Source organism: Antechinus flavipes, chromosome 2, assembly GCF_016432865.1.
Source record: "Antechinus flavipes isolate AdamAnt ecotype Samford, QLD, Australia chromosome 2, AdamAnt_v2, whole genome shotgun sequence".
NCBI lineage: Eukaryota > Metazoa > Chordata > Mammalia > Dasyuromorphia > Dasyuridae > Antechinus > Antechinus flavipes.
Genome location: NC_067399.1, coordinates 610,323,446 through 610,341,000, shown reverse-complemented (window position 1 = coordinate 610,341,000; position 17,555 = coordinate 610,323,446). Strand labels below are relative to the sequence as shown.

Below are 17,555 nucleotides of genomic sequence, written 5' to 3'. Positions count from 1 at the left end.
GTGGCTTGTTTTGCTTCTATCCTTTCTTTACCTTGTCAAGGAAGCAGAGTTCCATTTGTCTCCTGGATCATTAGAAGCTTCCATGTGTAATGTGTCTGTTAAGATTAGAATATGTTACCTTCGCTCCATGAATAGAATTAGTTATTAGTTGAACAGTAGCGTTCCCATTCTGAGATGAAAGTACTTAATTAACCCTCAGGGTTCATGTGAGTCATTTTGCTTCTGTCAAAATATAGTCGACCAGAAACTTCCTTCCTTTGGTTCACCAACCCGTGCAAGACAATGAAATTCATCGTGTGGCGTCGGTTTAAATGGGTCATCATCGGCTTGCTCATCCTGCTGGTATTGTTGCTGTTCGTGGCTGTGCTCCTCTATTCTTTGCCGGTACGTTATCTCTGCATCCTCCATTTCATTCTCTCACTGAGGGGTGGGATCCATCACTTTCTGGCTATGTTACTACACTGATCTCTGAGCCTAGAATCTGGATGGCGAAAGTTCAGATCTGACCTTTGACATTTACTAGCTTTGTGATAGTTAACTTCCAAGCATTTCTAATAATGCCCCCAAATTTATTAGGCTGTTAAATCATAAACTATTGCGATCTGTGTCCTTAGAAGGAATTATCAGAGTGGGAATATCCCATGATCGGGTCTCTTGGATATTAAAGTAGCTTACAGCATATGCTACTTCTACAAGTTTCGCTGCTTCTGATATTCTATTGGGTTTTTAATATTTTTTTTTTGGTTTTGTTTTCATTCCAGAACTATTTATCTATGAAGATCGTGAGACCAAATGCAAAATGAAAAGGAAGACATATTTAATGCCCATCTGAAATGGGGTACTCTGCCTTCAGACCGTGGACCCAACACACAATTATTCTCCAGTCACTTCTGTGCCCACTGAAATGAAAACAAGAAGAAATCTGACACGAGGTCATTAAGCTTCATGGGATCATGAAAGATGGGGGTCATTGCCTGCCAGACATCATTTGACCAGATAGTCTTTACAAGTGTTCAAATCCTATGTTTCAACTTTTTAAACTGTATTTTTTATATAAACTCTCTCAGGTGGCTGGTTCCATTATTTTTTTAAAAGAATCACATTTTTAATATTAAAATTTTTTTCTAAAATATCCACTTTTCCCATGTAATCTTAGAATGGCTAAAGCTCAAATTGAAAGCCACAGCCTTCTGACTTCATGAAACCATTCATTATTTCTTTGACATCACCAAGGGATGAGGAGTACAAACAGCCAGAACAATATTCTTATTTCCAGCCCAAATTGGCCTTCCGTGTCTTCTGCATAAACTTTGTGGCGCTCAGACCAGCATCCACAAGGAAACCAAATATAAATATTTCACTGTTGTGAGCTGTTGTTATTATTGTTGGGGGTTAGGGAGAGAGGGTTTTCTCCTGGAAGTTTCAGAGAGTGAAGTAAGACCTTAAAAATTTCTCTTGAAAAGAACAGATCCTAATTCTGTGAATAAATACAATGATGCTGAAAGCAGGTTATTCTAGATAAAAGATCCAAGGAACTTGTCAGTAGGTACCTGGGCTTCCTGCTGCATTTCCAGTCCATCTTTCACAGAACCACAAGATCCATTTTCTAAAAACCCCATTTCTCCTTCCTGCTTCCCCACCTGGACCCCCAGCTCTAGACCGGACCAGCATCTCCTCAGTGTAGAGAGCTCTTTCAGGGGAGGTACTCTGCCGGGGCACCAGAGGGTACGTGACATGCCATGGATAGGGAAGGCTTCCTGAGTCAGAAGCTAGCTCTCTTTCTATTCTGACATCCTGAGTGCTCTTCACAAGAGGGATGGACCCCCAGGAGGTAGCCGGCTCTCATTAGAGATCCATGTCCAGGTAGAGGCAGGTTGGGGCTTAGCGGGGCAGAGTCCTGGGGCTGTAGTCAGGAAGACCCATCTCCAGGAGTTCAAATCTGGCTCTACACACTTACTAGCTATGTGACCCTGGGCAAGTCACTTAACTCTACTTGTCTCAGTTTCCTCATTGTAAAATGAGCCAGAGAAGGAAAAGGCAAATCCCTCCATTATCCTTGCCAACAACCCTTCCCCCTGCCAAAAAAAGGGGTCACAAAGAATCAGATGTGACTGAAAATACAATTAAACCACAATTCCAAGCAGAGACCGGATGGAACAATTGTTGGATGTATCATAAGGAAGATTCTTTAGGAAATATGCTCTGGACTAAATGGCTGCCAACATCCCTTCAATGTCTAAAATTTTGTGATTCTATATAAATGTGAGTTATGGTTATTAAACAACTTTCTAAAAAAAATTATTTTTCTCCTGTTTTCTGACTTTGCAGTTAAATGGGATGCTTTTCAGGGCAATCTCTTCAAGCTCATCTCATCTTTATTTTTAAGAAATAGTTTCTTTTCAATTCCTTATCAATGTTAATATATTGCTTCCATATGTTCCCGTGAAATTGGACATCCCAAACCACAGTCCCACCAGCATATTTTAAGTAAAGGGCACCTGCCAATAAGGAGATTATTAGAAACATCAGACCCTTTTCAAGCCAAATGAATTTTCCTCAAGGTAAGCAACATAAATAAAATGAGCGATTGATTGAAGGGGCAGCCCAGGATTGCTGCCAAGAGTACTGTGCTGGGAGTCGGGAGTGCTGGATTAGAATCCCAACTCTGCCCTTTGTAAAATCTTGGGTAAATAAGCCTCTTCATCCTGTCTGGGCCACAGTTTCTTGGAGGGTAGAAAGTGGGGGTTTGATTAGGTGATTTCCAAGGCTTCTTCCATTTCTGAGGACCTAAATAGAATGGAAAAAAGAAATTGCAGATTAGAATCAGCCAGGAGGCATTGTGTCCGGGCCTCTGACAAGCAGCAGGGCCCAGGGAAGGAGGAGGGGCCTTGGCTGGCACCCCAAGTGCCACAGAAGGACTTGGCTTCAGGCGGAGATTTCACATGAGACAAACTGTCACTCACGGATGGCTCAAACTTCTCCCTCCCTTGGGCTTTGCTAATCTTATTCCATGTAAACTGCTCCTGACCCCCCCTTGCTGGGGCCTGCTGCTGAGCTCTGGCCCTCTGGCCTGGTTACCTCTGTGAACTCTTTAACCTCAGCCAGGCCTTCTGTTTGTTCCCTCCTTCCGATCGCAGCTGGAACCTCACCTTTTATCCCCAGGCATGTTCCCTCCCTCTGTGTCTGTTAATTGCCTCTAATCGCTCCCTTAGTTCCCTTGGAGGGTGGGGTTCTAATTCAATTTCCCATTAAAATGTTGTGCTAAAAAAACCTTATTTGGGAAGTGGTCGATGCTGTGTAACTAATTAACTGTATGACCTTGGACAACACTATTTCAATTTTCTGTGCCCCAATTTCCTGGTCCACAAAATGAGGGGATTGGACTCCATGATTATAAAGACCCTTCCAGCCCTAATATTCTGTGGCTATAGATCAGAGGCAAAACAGTGTCCCTGCTATCTGACAGGAAGATTTTTTTTTTTTTTCTTGAATTAAACATAAACTTTCATGGATCCTTTTCTCCTCAGAACTTCAGAATGAAATGAAATATATATATTTTTTTACAAAGAGTAAATGAAGAGTGAGTATTTTAGGAAATAAATTATGTATGAAAACAAAAGGTATCAATATAAATAAGATTAAAAATTTTTAATTAAGAGAAACAATCAAGAATCATGCATGATACCTAAGAATCATTAGAAAAATTAGAGCAGATGATACCCCGAAGAGAAAAAATTGCTATTTATTGGTAGACTTTGAAAACAGAATTATCTATGTCTGATAATATTAGGCCTCTAAGGATGTGAGAAATAAACCAGGCCAATCCAGTCATTTTATGGATAAGGAAACTCAGGTCCAAAAAGCACTTTGTCCAACATCAGAAATACTAGATTGGTGCTAGAACATGAGTCTCCAATTCCCCCAACCAACTTCCAAAACACCACACCATCAGTCATTCTGTCATTCTCTCTCCTCCAATATTGTCAACACTATCCCTTTCTTTCCTCTGATCACAAAGTTTTTTTCCTCCCGCTAATTGTTTCATAGGATCATAGATTTAGAATTAAAAGTAATCTTAGAGATCCATCCTATCCAATGGGCCCTTTTTAAAGATAAGGAAACACAAGCATAGAAACATTATTCACATTTGTTGCTTAACTTCACAAAGCTTTCTTTAAAGGTTGGGAAATCCTGAGTTATCTTTCTGACTTGAACATAAGTTAAACTACAAACACTGAACTCACATGAGAGCCCAGAAAAATTATGGCTTCCCATCCACCAAGACTGACTTTTAAGGTTGATAGACTAACTTACTCAAATAAAAATTAATATCTACAAGATGCCAGTAACTTAGAAAACCACAAATTAGCATTATCTGTGTTGTATTATATTTTTTGTTGTTGTTAAACATTATCCAAATACATTTTAAGCCTGTTTGGAGCTTATACTTGGGAAATTTGCTGTTGGCAGCAGAATGTGACACCTATGAATCAGATGAACTTCTCAGGTTCTTTCTAATTCCAAATCTTATTGTGGCACTGAGGAACTTCTACCAAGTCCATAGATACTTGGGCACTGTATTATTGTACTGTACTTGCTTAATAAATATTTACTAGCTTCAGTCCTGAGAAGGCTGGCTTCTGACGGGAGCAAACCTGGGCTCCCTTTTCTCACCTGTCAGTCTGTACTAGCAAGGTACTTCTCAGGTAGAAAGATTAGACAGATATGTAAAAGATGTGGCAGGCCTGGAATTGTCAACAAACAATGATAATGGGATGGAGATGCTGAAACAGAGGACAAAGAAATAATCTGAAGATTGGGGAGCAAGATAGCATAGGAGATAGAGTTCTGGATTTGACATCAGAAAGACTCCTCTTCATGAGTTTAAATCTAGTTTCAGATACTATCTGAGCAAGTAACTTAATCCTGTGTGCCTCAGTTTCCTCATCTGTAAGATGAGTGGGAAAAGGAAATGACAAACCACTATTATCCTTGCCAAGAAAACTCCAAAAGAGAGTCATAAAGAATCGGATGTGACTAAAAAATCCCTAAGTGACAACTAAATCCCAAGGTTTTAAATATGGGTGAGATGATAGTACTATTGATGGAAATAGTAAAACCAGAAGGAACAGATTCAGGGGTTTAAGTTCAGTTCTGAGCATGCTGGAGGCCAGTAGGACACCCAGATGGAGATGTCTATGAGCAACTGGAGAGCAGGGTCTAGAGCTCAGCAGAGAGATAAAAGATGGAGTCAGAAGTAAGAGGTCACCTGCTTAGAAGTTGTAATTCAAGTTATGAAAGTGAAAATACCATTGAGGAAGAAAATCTAGAAAGAGAAGAAAGGCTAATAATGATATTATTATATAATATATTATATTATGCATATATAATATATATTATATAATGACTTTATGTGTCAAAGAAAGAGATAAAATCAAAGTTGGTAGGCAAAAGGATAAGAAGCATGATACCTTTGGAGCCAAGGAAGTAAAGGGTATAAATTAGAGGCAAGTGGTCCTTTTTTATGATAGCAAAGAATAGGGAACAAAGGAGATAACCATCAGTTGGGGAAAGGATGAACAACTTATGGTACATAAAGGAAAAAAAAGTATCATTATACCATAAAATATAACATATATGAAGAATTCAGGGAAACTTGGGAAGGTATCAGGGAAACTTGGGAAGGTATACCTTCCCAAGTTCCTCTGATTTCTTCATATATGTTATATTTTATGGTATAATGCTTTTTTTGTGTATATATATATATATGTGTGTGTGTGTGTGTGTGTGTGTGTGTGTATATATATATATATATATATATATATATAAAACCTGTTGTAGCTGTGCAGTATATATAATCAAAAGAATAATGATTACAACCACAAAAGTGGGGGGGGGGGGAGAACACAATAAATCAAAACTGAACGCTGTGTAATTGTGATGACTAAGCTTGAGAAAATGCACTTCTGTTTTTTCATCGCAGAGGTGGGGGATTATGTCTGTGGATTACTACATGTTTTTCAGCCACGATCCATGCATTTGATTTGTCTTACTGACTTATTTTTCCCCTTTTTACTTTGTTCTGGGGGTTGGATGGGGAGGAGTAAGTTACAGTGCTTTGAGGAATAGAGAAAGCAACCTCTTGGGATGTTTTCAGTGAAGCAGGAGGCTGTCATCTGCTATAATTGTAGGGTATGAGTTTCTTGGTTGGAGTTAGAGGAGAGAAAAGTGATTCAGAGTAATCTCTGGGGATAGGGAGATAGGGAATCCATGAGAGTAGAATAGGGTAGTTAGTAGCAGTGAGAGTCTAACTGGCATTAAACACTATAAATGACTTAGTGGCTGCAATCAGCTTGATTTCCTCAATTTCCTCAGCAACTAGAGGATAGGAACAGAAGCCTAGATGGTATGGGGATTAGCAGGCCATGAGCTATAAGTATTAGGAGGGCAAAGGGTCCAGAGTTAATGCTAGAAGGGGACTTACTTAGAGGCAGTGAGTCTAAATCTGTCACCTTACAGATGAGAATAGTGAGAATCAGAGGAATTTAGATTACTTGTCCAGAGTCACAATTAGTAAATGTCTGAGTCAATATTTGAATCCAGATGTTCTTGACTTCAAAAACAGTGCCTTAAGATTCTAGAGTGCAGTCAGAGACTGGCAAATCAGAGGAGACAAGGCTAGGAATAGGGAAAAATAAAGGCAGAGTGGGTGAAATAATGCGGATTTCAGAATTTGAGTAGTGGAAAGAAAGGACTGTATAAAGTCAAAAAGATCCGAGTTTAAATTCAGCTTCAGACATTTACTAGCTGTAGGGAAGTTGGGTAAGTCGTTTACCTTCTGTCTGCCTCAGTTTGCTCATAACAAATATGACAATAATATCTACCTCTCAGGGCTACTGAGTCTCAAATGGAATAGCAATTGTAAGAGCTCAGCTTGACACATAGTAAGGCTATATTATTTTTGTTAAGTTCAGTCATTTCAAACCCCATTTTGGGGTTTTCTTGACAAAGATACTAGAGTGGTTTGCTATTTCCTACTCCAGCTCATTCTACAAGATGAAAAAACTGAGGCAAACTGGATTAAATAACTTGCCCAGGATCACACAGCTAGTATCAAGATGTCTGTGGCCAATTTTAATCTCATGAAGATGAGTCTTCCTGACTCCAGGCCCAGTGAATACACTGTGCTGCCTACCTGCCCAAATACTATATAAGTGCTATTCATTTTTCTCAATATTATTTTATTTTTTTCCAAATACGAGTACAGATAGTTTTCAACATTCATTTCAGTAAGATTTTGTTTTTAAAATTTTTTCTCCCTCCCTTCTCCATCTCCCCTCTTTCCAAAATAGTAAGCAATCTGATATGGATCAAATATGTTCAATCCTTCTAAACATATTTCTATATTTGTCATCTTTTGCATGAAATACCAGATCAAATGGGGAAAAAACTATGAGAAAGAAAAAGCAAACAGAAAAAGGTATAAATACTATGTTTCAATCCATGTTTCATCTTTATAGTTTTCTCTTTGGATGTAGATGACATTTTCCATCTGAAGTTAAGTAGAATTGTCCCGGATCACCGCATTGTTGAGAAAAGCTAAGTCTATCATAGCTAATCATCACATAATCTTGTTGTAACTGTGTATAATGTTCTGATTCTGTTCACTTCACTCAGCATTAGTTCATGTAAATACAAGTGTTAGTTATTAAGGGTAAATTAAGTTAATAAAGGCTATAATAAGAATGAAGAGTAAATTTAGAAATTTATTACATATATCTGTCATATTTCCATTCAGTGCTCTCAACTCAAAGGATCTGGTTCTCTTAGGCTCTCCACTTTTACCTTGAATAATGAGTTGTTACCTACCTGGGAAAAGGATAATAATGGTGCCATTGCTTGGATTTATATAGGACTTTATGAAGCATTTTTGACATTTTTATCTCCTTTATCATTCTAGTGAAATAAGTAAAGCAGGAAAATTATCTCTATTTTATAGATAAGGAAACAGAGGCTGCTATTGGTCAAGTGACCTGCCCTTTATTGTACCTAACCAAGGATGCTACCTAAAATATTCAGATAAGAATCCATTCAGTACATCCAATCATTCTGGAGAGCAATTTGGAACTATGCTCAAAAAGTTATCAAACTGCATATCCTTTGATCCAGCAGTGTTTCTACTGGGCTTATATCCCAGAGATCTTAAAGAAGGTAAAGGGACCCGTATGTGCCAAAATGTTTGTGGCAGCCCTGTTTGTAGTGGCTAGAAACTGGAAATTGAATGGATGCCCATCAATTGGAGAATGGCTGAATAAATTGTGTTATATAAATGTTATGGAATATTATTGTTTGGTAAGAAATGACCAAGGATGACTTCAAAAAGGCCTGGAGAGACTTACATGAACTGATGCTAAGTGAAATTAGCAGGACCAGGAGATTATTATATAGTTCAACAATAATACTATATGATGATCAATTTTGATGGACCTGGCCATCTTCAGCAATGAGATGAACCAAATCAGTTCTAATGGAGCAGTAATGAACTGAACCAGTTACACCCAGTGAAAGAACTGTGGGAGATGACTATGAACCATTACATTGAAATTCTAATCCCTCTATTTTTGCCCACCTGCATTTTTTTATTTCCTTCATAGGCTGATTATACAATATTTATAGAGTTCGGTTCTTTCTGTACAGCAAAATAACGGTTTGGACATGTATACTTATTTTGTATTTAATTTATACTTTAATATATTTAACATGTATTGGTCATCCTGCCATCTAGGGGAGGGGGTGGGGGAAAGGAGGGGAAAAATTGGAACAAAAGGTTGGCAACTGTCAATGCTGAAAAATTACCCGTGCATATAACTTGTAAATAAAAAGCTATTAAAAATTTAAAAAGGGGGGGGGGAGAATCCATTCAGCTTCAGTTTAAAGACTTTCAGTGAAGAAAAGTGGGCAACTACCTCCCAAGCAGCTGGTTCTGCTTCAGAAGAGCTCTGATGTTTTTTTCTGAGATAGGGCCCAAAACCTGGCATTATGTAATTACTCTCCATTGTTCCTAGGTCTGACTTTGAAAATGTATAAAGCAAATTTACTCCCTTTACTTACGTCAGCCCTTGGAGTATTTGACTCTTTTCCCACGTGTTTTCTCTTCTCCAAGTTAAACATTCTCATTTCTCAGATTAAACACATCCATTTCTCCTCCAGCTATGCTGGTTATGTTCTGGATATATTCCAGCTTGTACTTCTTAAAATGCAGTGCCCAGAATGGAGCAAAAGGCCTCAGATGCAGTTTGGCCAAGGCAGAGCACAATGGGACATCTCACATCTCACATACTTTACTAACATGACCTAATAACACACAATTTCTTTTTTGGCTGACACACTGAACTTCTGCTCTGTTAAAGACCTCAGGTCACCCATACTGTTGTGCTGTCACTCACTCTGTACTTGACTTTTTTTGAACCCAAGTTTCTCTTTCCAGGCTTATTATACATTGCCAGGCATTCCACTAGCCAAATTAACCTTCCTGTTCTTCATATATGACATCCTATCTCCTGACTCTGCCCATTTGACCAAGTTATCCACCCTCTTGTGGGATGCTTCTCCTCTTTATTTCTACCTCTTCTGATGTGCTCAGAACCAGATGTGTGCCTCCTCAAACAAGATACCTTCCTGAATTCTCTCATCTGCTAATGTCTCCTTAGTTTCCTAAAATTACTTTGTATTTACTTATTATATGAGCATGTTGTTTCACCCATATAATATGAGCTCCTTGAGGGTGAATATTGTTTTTTGCCTTTCTTTATATTATTTCAATGCCTGATACATAATAAAAACTTAATAAATGCTTGTACAAAGCAAGATGATTTCAGAAAAACCTGGAAAGACTTACATGAACTGATGCAAAGTGAAGTGAACAGAACCAGGAGAATTCTGTGTACAGTAATAGCACCATGAATGACTTAGCTATTCTCAGCAATTTAATGATCCAAGAAAATCCCAAAGGATAAATGATGAAACTTACTAATCTTCCAGAGGAAGAACTAATATTGTTTGAATATAAAAGGAAGCATTCTATATTTCATTCCCTTTCATTCTTTTTCTTTTATTCAAGTCTTCTATAAAATGATTAATATGGAAATGTTTTACATGATTGCATGTGTAGAACCTATATCTGACTAGAAGAGAATGAAAGGAGTGATAGAATTTGGAACTCAACACTTGAAAAAAATTATCTGTTTTAATATGTAATTGGAGGGGAAATGAAATATATTTGAAGATAAATAATAAATGTTCAGTGACCAACTGTTCCTTGGCCCTTCCACAATGTCTAGCTAATTGATTCATTCCTTTAGTTTGACTCAAGAAATTCTAATCGGGGAGAGCACAGATCTCACTTGTCCTAAAAATACATTCATTATTTGTCCTTGTTTCATTTTTAGTGATAATTATCTTCTAAATGATTAAGCACAAAATTAAATTAAAGTTCTTTAGGTGAAAATAAAGGTCCATGAAGTCTACTCTCATTTATATCTGAATGCATGTTTTTGAGATTGTCCACAAGATGTCAGCCTCAGCCTCATATTTTCACAAGGACCGCTAAAGGATGAAAGGCTCATCCCAAGCAAAAAGCACCCAGGGTAGTCACAATTGAGCCACATTTTAAAATATTTAGAGTCAAAAAGAAATTTAAAGCTGTATTCCCTCTGTGAGGTCGGAAAACTTTTTGGACAACTAAATTAAACTTTTACCTGAAATATTTGAGCTAGTGATAGAAGTGAAAGTTTGGGGGAATGAAAAAATTTGTCCTTGGGGAACTGAATCTTCACTATATCCCTTTGGAGAGATATTCTTCCCTTTGGGCAAGATCTTTGAAAGCCTCACAACCTTTCCTTCTCAATTTTCTCATCTGTATGTTAGGGATAAAAATTGTTTTACTTATCTCACAGGATAATAAGAAGGACCAGATGAAAAAAAATATTTTGCCTCAAAGCTCTAATTCAACACAAATTGACACTGTTATCATCAAATAATATTAATTATTAGATGCTCTAAGAGGAAAATCTAAAAGCATTAAATTTAGATTTCTTCAATGACTTTCAAGATGTTAGTTAGGTTCAGAACACTTTTCTGCCTTGTTTTTCAATGTATTAAAACTGGTGTCAGTTGGCGTCAGATAAGAGACCAGGGTTATGTCTTCCATGCCTGGCATTGTACACTGTGCTAAGCACTTAGTGGTTGCTCAATTGAAAGGAAATGAAAAAGAAAGGAAATTTTCAAAAATTGTTATGATAGTAGTTGATGAGTTAACCCAAAGACTACAGGTGCTAATGGAGTCATATCCATACACCACAAGGATCTAGGGGAAATCACCATGGAGAACTGCTGCACTTAGAGGGAAAATATTTTATTCATTTAACAAACATGTATTAAGTATCTATTTTCTATGGTGAGCTGTAATAGGCACTAGGGAGATGTATAGTTTAGATAAGACAGTTTCTAGCTTATGGCTTAATAGGAGCATAAGATTGAAACACGTCATCCTAATAAATAATATTATATAATTCAGCATATTAAATGAAGAGATGTGCAAAATCTAAAAGATACTAATAGTAAACCATTAGAATAAACCTAATAAATTGATCTCTCTAGCAGGAAATAGGTTAGCTAGGTGACCTAGATACAATGTCTTAGAAGGTAAGAGATCCACATCAAATAGAGACTAAACTAAGAAGAATTATCTACTTTAAATAACATAGGATCATGAAGCTGGAAAGGGTCTCAGATTATTGAATCCAGTGATCCTCAAAATGAGTGCCATGATAAATTTCACCAAAGGTTCTATGAAATTTTGAAGTATTGAGTGCTTCATAATCTGCTCCCTTCCACCTTTCCTGTCTTATGCCTTAAACCTACTCTCCCCCATCCATGTAGTCTTCAATTTAGTGACACATGTACACAAGACATTCTATCTGTGGGCATTTTCCCTCACTGTCTCTCATGCCTGAAATGCTCCCCCTTTCATCGCTGTCTCTTGGTTTCTCAGATTTCCTTCAAATCTCATTTAAAATCAAATCTCTAGAACAATCCTCTTCCCATTCCCTCTGCAATCACTTCCATTTTATCCTGTATAAATTTTGTTTGTCCATAATTGTTTGCATTTTTCTTTTCTAATCGAATACAAGTTCTTTAAGGGAAGGACTTTTCTCCTTTCTTTGTATCACAGCCTTAGCATAGCGCCTGATACATAGTAGGCATTTAATAAATGCCTTTTCACTAATGTCAGTCTTGTTAAGTTGGAGAAGCCCAGGTCCTCTGATTCTAAATCCATTGATCTTTCCAGTATACCACATCACGCTGTTTGAGAAAAGCCATGGTACATTCCTCACCTTGAATTTTATCTCTCCATTAAATTGCATAGCCCCTAGTATGTGACCTTGCTGATTCTACATTCTCAAAGATTAGATAACGTATCACCTCTGGGGTATCATGCTTAAGAGGGATATCTGAGAAATCTGGATTTCTCAAGTTGATGATCCCCAGTAGCCTTATCCTTTGAAGAGCTTACCTTCTCTCATTCTCTTCATCTGACTAAAGTCAGTCTTTTTTTTTTTTTTTTTCTTTTTTTGACTCCTTGTCCTGCTGCTTTCACAACCTGATTCACCACTATTACTCCATTTTCCCTCTTTTGAAATTCATACCAACTGCTTGTACCCTACTTCTCACCTCATCATTACCATTATCTACTTTGTCATTCATAGCACACATGCATCTTTCCCCAAGAGCTAGACTTGGCTACTTTAATCAGTCCTTTTAAACTTCCCTTGACCCCGTGTCTGCCTTGCCACCTATGAAGTTACTTCTATCTTGTACACCTTTCCTCCACATCTTTCTTTTTCACCATAGAAGATGGCTATCTATATATTGTCTCTTCTTTTCTTCTTTCTTATCCCAAAGAAAGTCATTTTGCTCTTTTCCAAAGCTAATTTGTGTTCTTGAATACATTCTCTTTCATTGTCTCCTCAGTTTCATCCCTTCAATTTTCCCTTCTTTTCAAAACTTCAATTTTTCTTTCTCTTCTGCCTATAAACATGCAGAGATCTCCCCTACACTAAAAAGATATTCCTTTGACCCTGTCTCTCCTATAATAATAATAATAATAATAATAATAATAATCTTTTTCAATCATACAATGCTTTTTAGCATTGACAAGGCTCTTTCTAAACATTATCTCACTTGATCCTTAAAACTGTCCTCTGAGGTATGGATTATCCATATTTTTTATAGATAAGGAAACTAAGACATAAAAAGGCTCATTCCATTATTCAAGGTTCCCATCTATAATAAGTGGAAGACCTAGGATTTGAACCCATATCTTCTGAACACCAAGTTGAACTGATTTTACACTATCCCCTTGAACTATCACTATTTCTGTTTCCTTTTATCACCAATTCTGCAAGACTAATTTTGCCTCTTTTTTCTTGTCCCTCACTAATCTTTGATTATTATAAAATCTGACTTCTATCCCCCCCATTAAAAAAGGGAAACAGCTCTTTTCAAGTTGCCAGTGACCTCCCAATCATTATATCCATTCCTCTTTTCCCCAAGATTCTTTCATTAAATCTTTTTGCAAAAGACAACATTGTTGTTCATCAAGCAAACAAGCAAATGACTACTATGTATCAAGTGCTAGATAGAAGATAGAAATAAAATAGTTTCTGCTCTGAAAAAGTTTACATTCTATTGACACAAGTAAGTATATAGAGAATAGATAAAAAATAAATATAAAGTGATTTTCATTGGGGACATGTAAATAGCTGGGAGGGAATCAAGAAAGACTTTGTTGGGAAAGTGGTATCTGAGCCAGTTCTCGAAGGAGACATAGAAGTGATTCCAGGCATAGGGGATAGAAGTTGTCAAGGTCAGAATGAAGATGAAGTGCCATGTGCAAGAAGACCAGTTTGTCTGGATTGTAGAATGATGAAAAGAAAGTCCAGAATGTGAAAGGTTTTTAAGGACAAATAGGCATTTGTATTTAAGAATCAATAGAGTACTATTGGAGTCTATAGAGAGGAGCGACCTTGTCAAACTTATGTGCTTCGTTTGGCAGCTATGTGGAGGACAGATTGAAAGAGAAAAGACTTATTAGGAAATTGAGTGGTGAGAACTTGAGCAAGGGTGGTAGCCATAGGAGTAGTGAGAAGGAATTGGGGTGAGAGATGTTATAGAAGTAGGAATTCCAAATTTTTCAACAGATTAGAGGTGATGGGTGAGAAGAATGAGAAGTTAAGCAAGGATAATACTAAGTTTGTGGACCCATTGGAAGACTAGTGTTGCTCTCAACTAGAAGAAGAAAGGTTCAAAAAAAGATGGATTTAAGGTAAAAGATGAGTTCCATTTTTGGACACGTGTTGTTCAAGATGTTTAGGAGACATTCGGTTGGAATTGTCCATTATCAGTTGGTGATGTAATATCGGAACTTGGAAAAGACTAGGATTAGAGATATGCATCTCCATCTTCTCCATCTTGAAAAGTTCTTGGTTTTCATAACATTATGCTTTCAAAGTTCTCTCCTACCTTTCTAGACATTTCTTCTTTGGTTCCTGCACTGGTTCAAATGTCTACTAAATAAGAAGATAATTCCACTCTGTCCTTCCTCCAAGTCATTCCTGTACATCACTGTTAGGTAAGGAAATCAGCAGTGAATTTAGGGCAGAGGGTTGAATCTCAGCTCAAATATTAACTAACTGAATGACTGAGATTGGAAAATTCACTCAACATCCCTGGTCCTCAGTTTCCTCATCTATAAAATGAGGGGCACAGATTTGATCATTTCTAAGAACGTTCTTTAAATTTTGACTCTTACTTTCCATTGTATAAATCTCTATCCTTACATTTTCAAATATTGTTAAGGGGAAAATGACCCCATGTGTTTCTCCTTTACTAACTAATGTGATCTCTTTGATGTCCCCCAAACCTTTCAAAGCTATTTCCTTAGAAATGAGAGTGTAGGTTTTGCCAAAGGGAAATGAACTTGAACCCCAAAGGTTGAGTTAGAATTCTGATGTTTCAAACTGACATTTCCATGAAAGCTTCCAGGTCTGGCACAATCCCATCCCAGGGAAGAAAGGCTCCGGGCCAGCTTCTCCTCACTCCCACAGCTGTCATTCATTCAGTCCCACCGGGCATTTTGACAAATGCCTTTGCTAATTACTTAATTACTTTGGCCTGCACAAGTGTGGGGATATTTTCCTTAAAGAAAGGAGAACCCCATCCAACCCACACAGATCCACCCCCAGCCCTGAAAGTAACCAACTTAAATCCCATTAAAGTATTTGAATAACTAAGCCCTCCCACCAGTCAAATTAACTTAAATACATCATAATACGGGAAAGCAGGCCCACAAAGAACTGTTTTCCAAAGTGAGAGGTAAAGCCCAGACTTTTTTTCATGCGGATTTTCCTAGGCTTTACCCCTTCCAGTTCAATCTTTTGTTTTCTCAGTCTTCTGTTTGAAAGAGGTCTCTGTCATAATTAAAATAAACTTTAGCTTAATTAAAGAAACAATTAGCTAAAGCTGTAAAAGTGACCGACCCCTGGAATTCACCAAAAAAGAGAATGACTCACCAAACTCGAGTCTGTGGACTAGTTATCTGGGATGCTGGCACTGTGTGGGGAGAATGGACAAGATAAATTACCGAGCTCATCTGAAGCCTTTCCCAGCTCTAAGATTCTGTGAATGTCTTTTGCAGGCCAACAAGCTCTCCCTGAAGCCATTAATTCGGTCCTTTGGTATGCAGCAGACCCACCAGATATATCTTCACAGAATAAGTGAAGATAGCCTTTCGCACCCACTCCAGTGAGGGTAGACAACCCAACTTCCAAGCCAATTCTAGGCTCAATGCAGAAAATTTATCAAGGATATTGAATGATCCAAATTAGCAACTTTTATTGATCCTATTCACCTGGAAATTTCCATGTTTGAAGGGGTTGGATTCAATTATCTCTAAGTCCTATTCCAGTCAGGAAATAGTGAGAAAAACATGGGGTTGGGACTTCAGAGACCTGGATTCCACTCTAGTCTCTGTCTTTACATAGTTATGTCACCCTGACTTGACATCCCCTCTGACACATACTGATTGTGATCCAAATCCAGGAAGCACCCTTATGATTATCAACTTCTTAGATCTCTGAACAATTCTTTGGAAACTGTGAGCTTTTAAAAAAGTAATATTTTGATAACTACATTTCACTATAGTTTCTTTTGTAAACATATGACAAAAAAACTCCTAGAAAACGTGCTGACCCTCACTGATAGGAGTTTCTTCGCCTGGGAGTTCCCTCAACCAATGAGGCCACAATCCAGTTCCTTCCCCTATTATCCTCAAGACCTCAGTTTCCTATTCTTAAAATGCCAGGAGATAAATTTCTGAAATTCTCATAAAATTGCCAAGAGATAAATGTCTGAAGTTCTGATATCCTATGCTCTATGTTTGGGTAAGGAGAATTGAAGTTAAGTTAAAACTTCCCAAGTGGGGTCAATGCTGATTGAATGTGATTCAGGCAACCCATCAGCCTTTCCTGAGCTCCCTTTTCATTGGATCCACCTTCTAAAGAATGGGCGTCCTGTGCATTCTTCCGGGTTCTTTAAAGACCAGCTGAGTAAGAGGATGAATTGCAAGGGGAGGGGAGGAGAGGAGGAAGAAAGGAAAGGGAAAGGAGGAGACTGGATTACCTGTTTACAGTAGCCCTCAGGGAGGTAGCTTTGTGGCTGGCCCATTTCTTACTTGAAACCCTTCGTGAAATATCACACCTACTTGCAGATGCCATTAAAGCAGGAAGAAGCAGAGACAATTGATTTGAGGTCCTGGAAAAATACCTGCAATAGCCCTGGAAAGTTCATTTTCGAATTACTGAAACAATTCTTATGGGAGGCAGTAAAGGTTGTTTTCAAAGCTTCTCTAAATCTCCAAATTATACTGAGGGGTAATAGAAAGGCTAAGCAGAGGGGTGGTTATCTCTTTAAAGAAAGCAGAGCCTTTCATGGAGAAGATCTGATAGGGACAGAAGACAATAGGAGTTTCCCTCCCTCCACTTCCCCGCCTCCCCATCTTAATGGCCTCCATTGCTCTATCCATGGTACTTTTTACTTCTTTTCAATCCCACACTCTACTCTCTGGGTATAAATGTGGGTCACCATCTAAAACAAGAAGTCACAGACAGTTGAAAACCAGCCTGGATAATAAAATTGTCGATAGCACCTTCAAATAGATGAGAGGCAGTACGACACAGGGTCAGAGTAGGGAGAACTTAGCTTCACATCCTGTTACTGATATGTAGCTGTGTGACCCAACCTCTCCCAAATCCAGGAAGCACCCTTATGACTATCAATTATAGATAGTATCTGTGGATGGAGTTTCTACAATGGCATTCCCCCTCACCCACATGAAATCCCATTTCTGAGCACTTAACCCCACTCCATTTTAAAATGTAAGAAAACTGCATAGTTGTGTCTCAGAGTTGGAAAGGATCTTGTAATACCTGGCAAGT

General features: G+C 38.0%; 1 protein-coding gene and 1 long non-coding RNA gene across 3 annotated transcripts in view; one reads left to right on the top strand and one right to left on the bottom strand.

The window, feature by feature from the left end:
- Window positions 1–1,366, top strand: part of MYOF (myoferlin) — a 161,159-nt gene extending 159,793 nt beyond the window's left edge. For both annotated transcript variants that reach the window (XM_051981667.1, XM_051981666.1), the window contains 2 exons: window positions 237–384; window positions 762–1,366. In XM_051981667.1, the coding sequence (XP_051837627.1) occupies window positions 237–384; window positions 762–803 (190 nt within the window). In that variant the 3' untranslated portion in view covers window positions 804–1,366. The remainder of the gene's footprint in view (window positions 1–236; window positions 385–761) is intronic.
- Window positions 1,367–2,087: 721 nt separating this feature from the next.
- LOC127551702 (uncharacterized) lies at window positions 2,088–17,137 on the bottom strand. The gene is made up of 3 exons (XR_007951156.1): window positions 16,741–17,137; window positions 15,633–15,672; window positions 2,088–2,787 (listed from the first exon to the last, which is right to left on the bottom strand). It is a non-coding gene; the product is annotated as an uncharacterized LOC127551702 (long non-coding RNA).
- Between the last annotated feature and the right edge of the window lie 418 nt (window positions 17,138–17,555).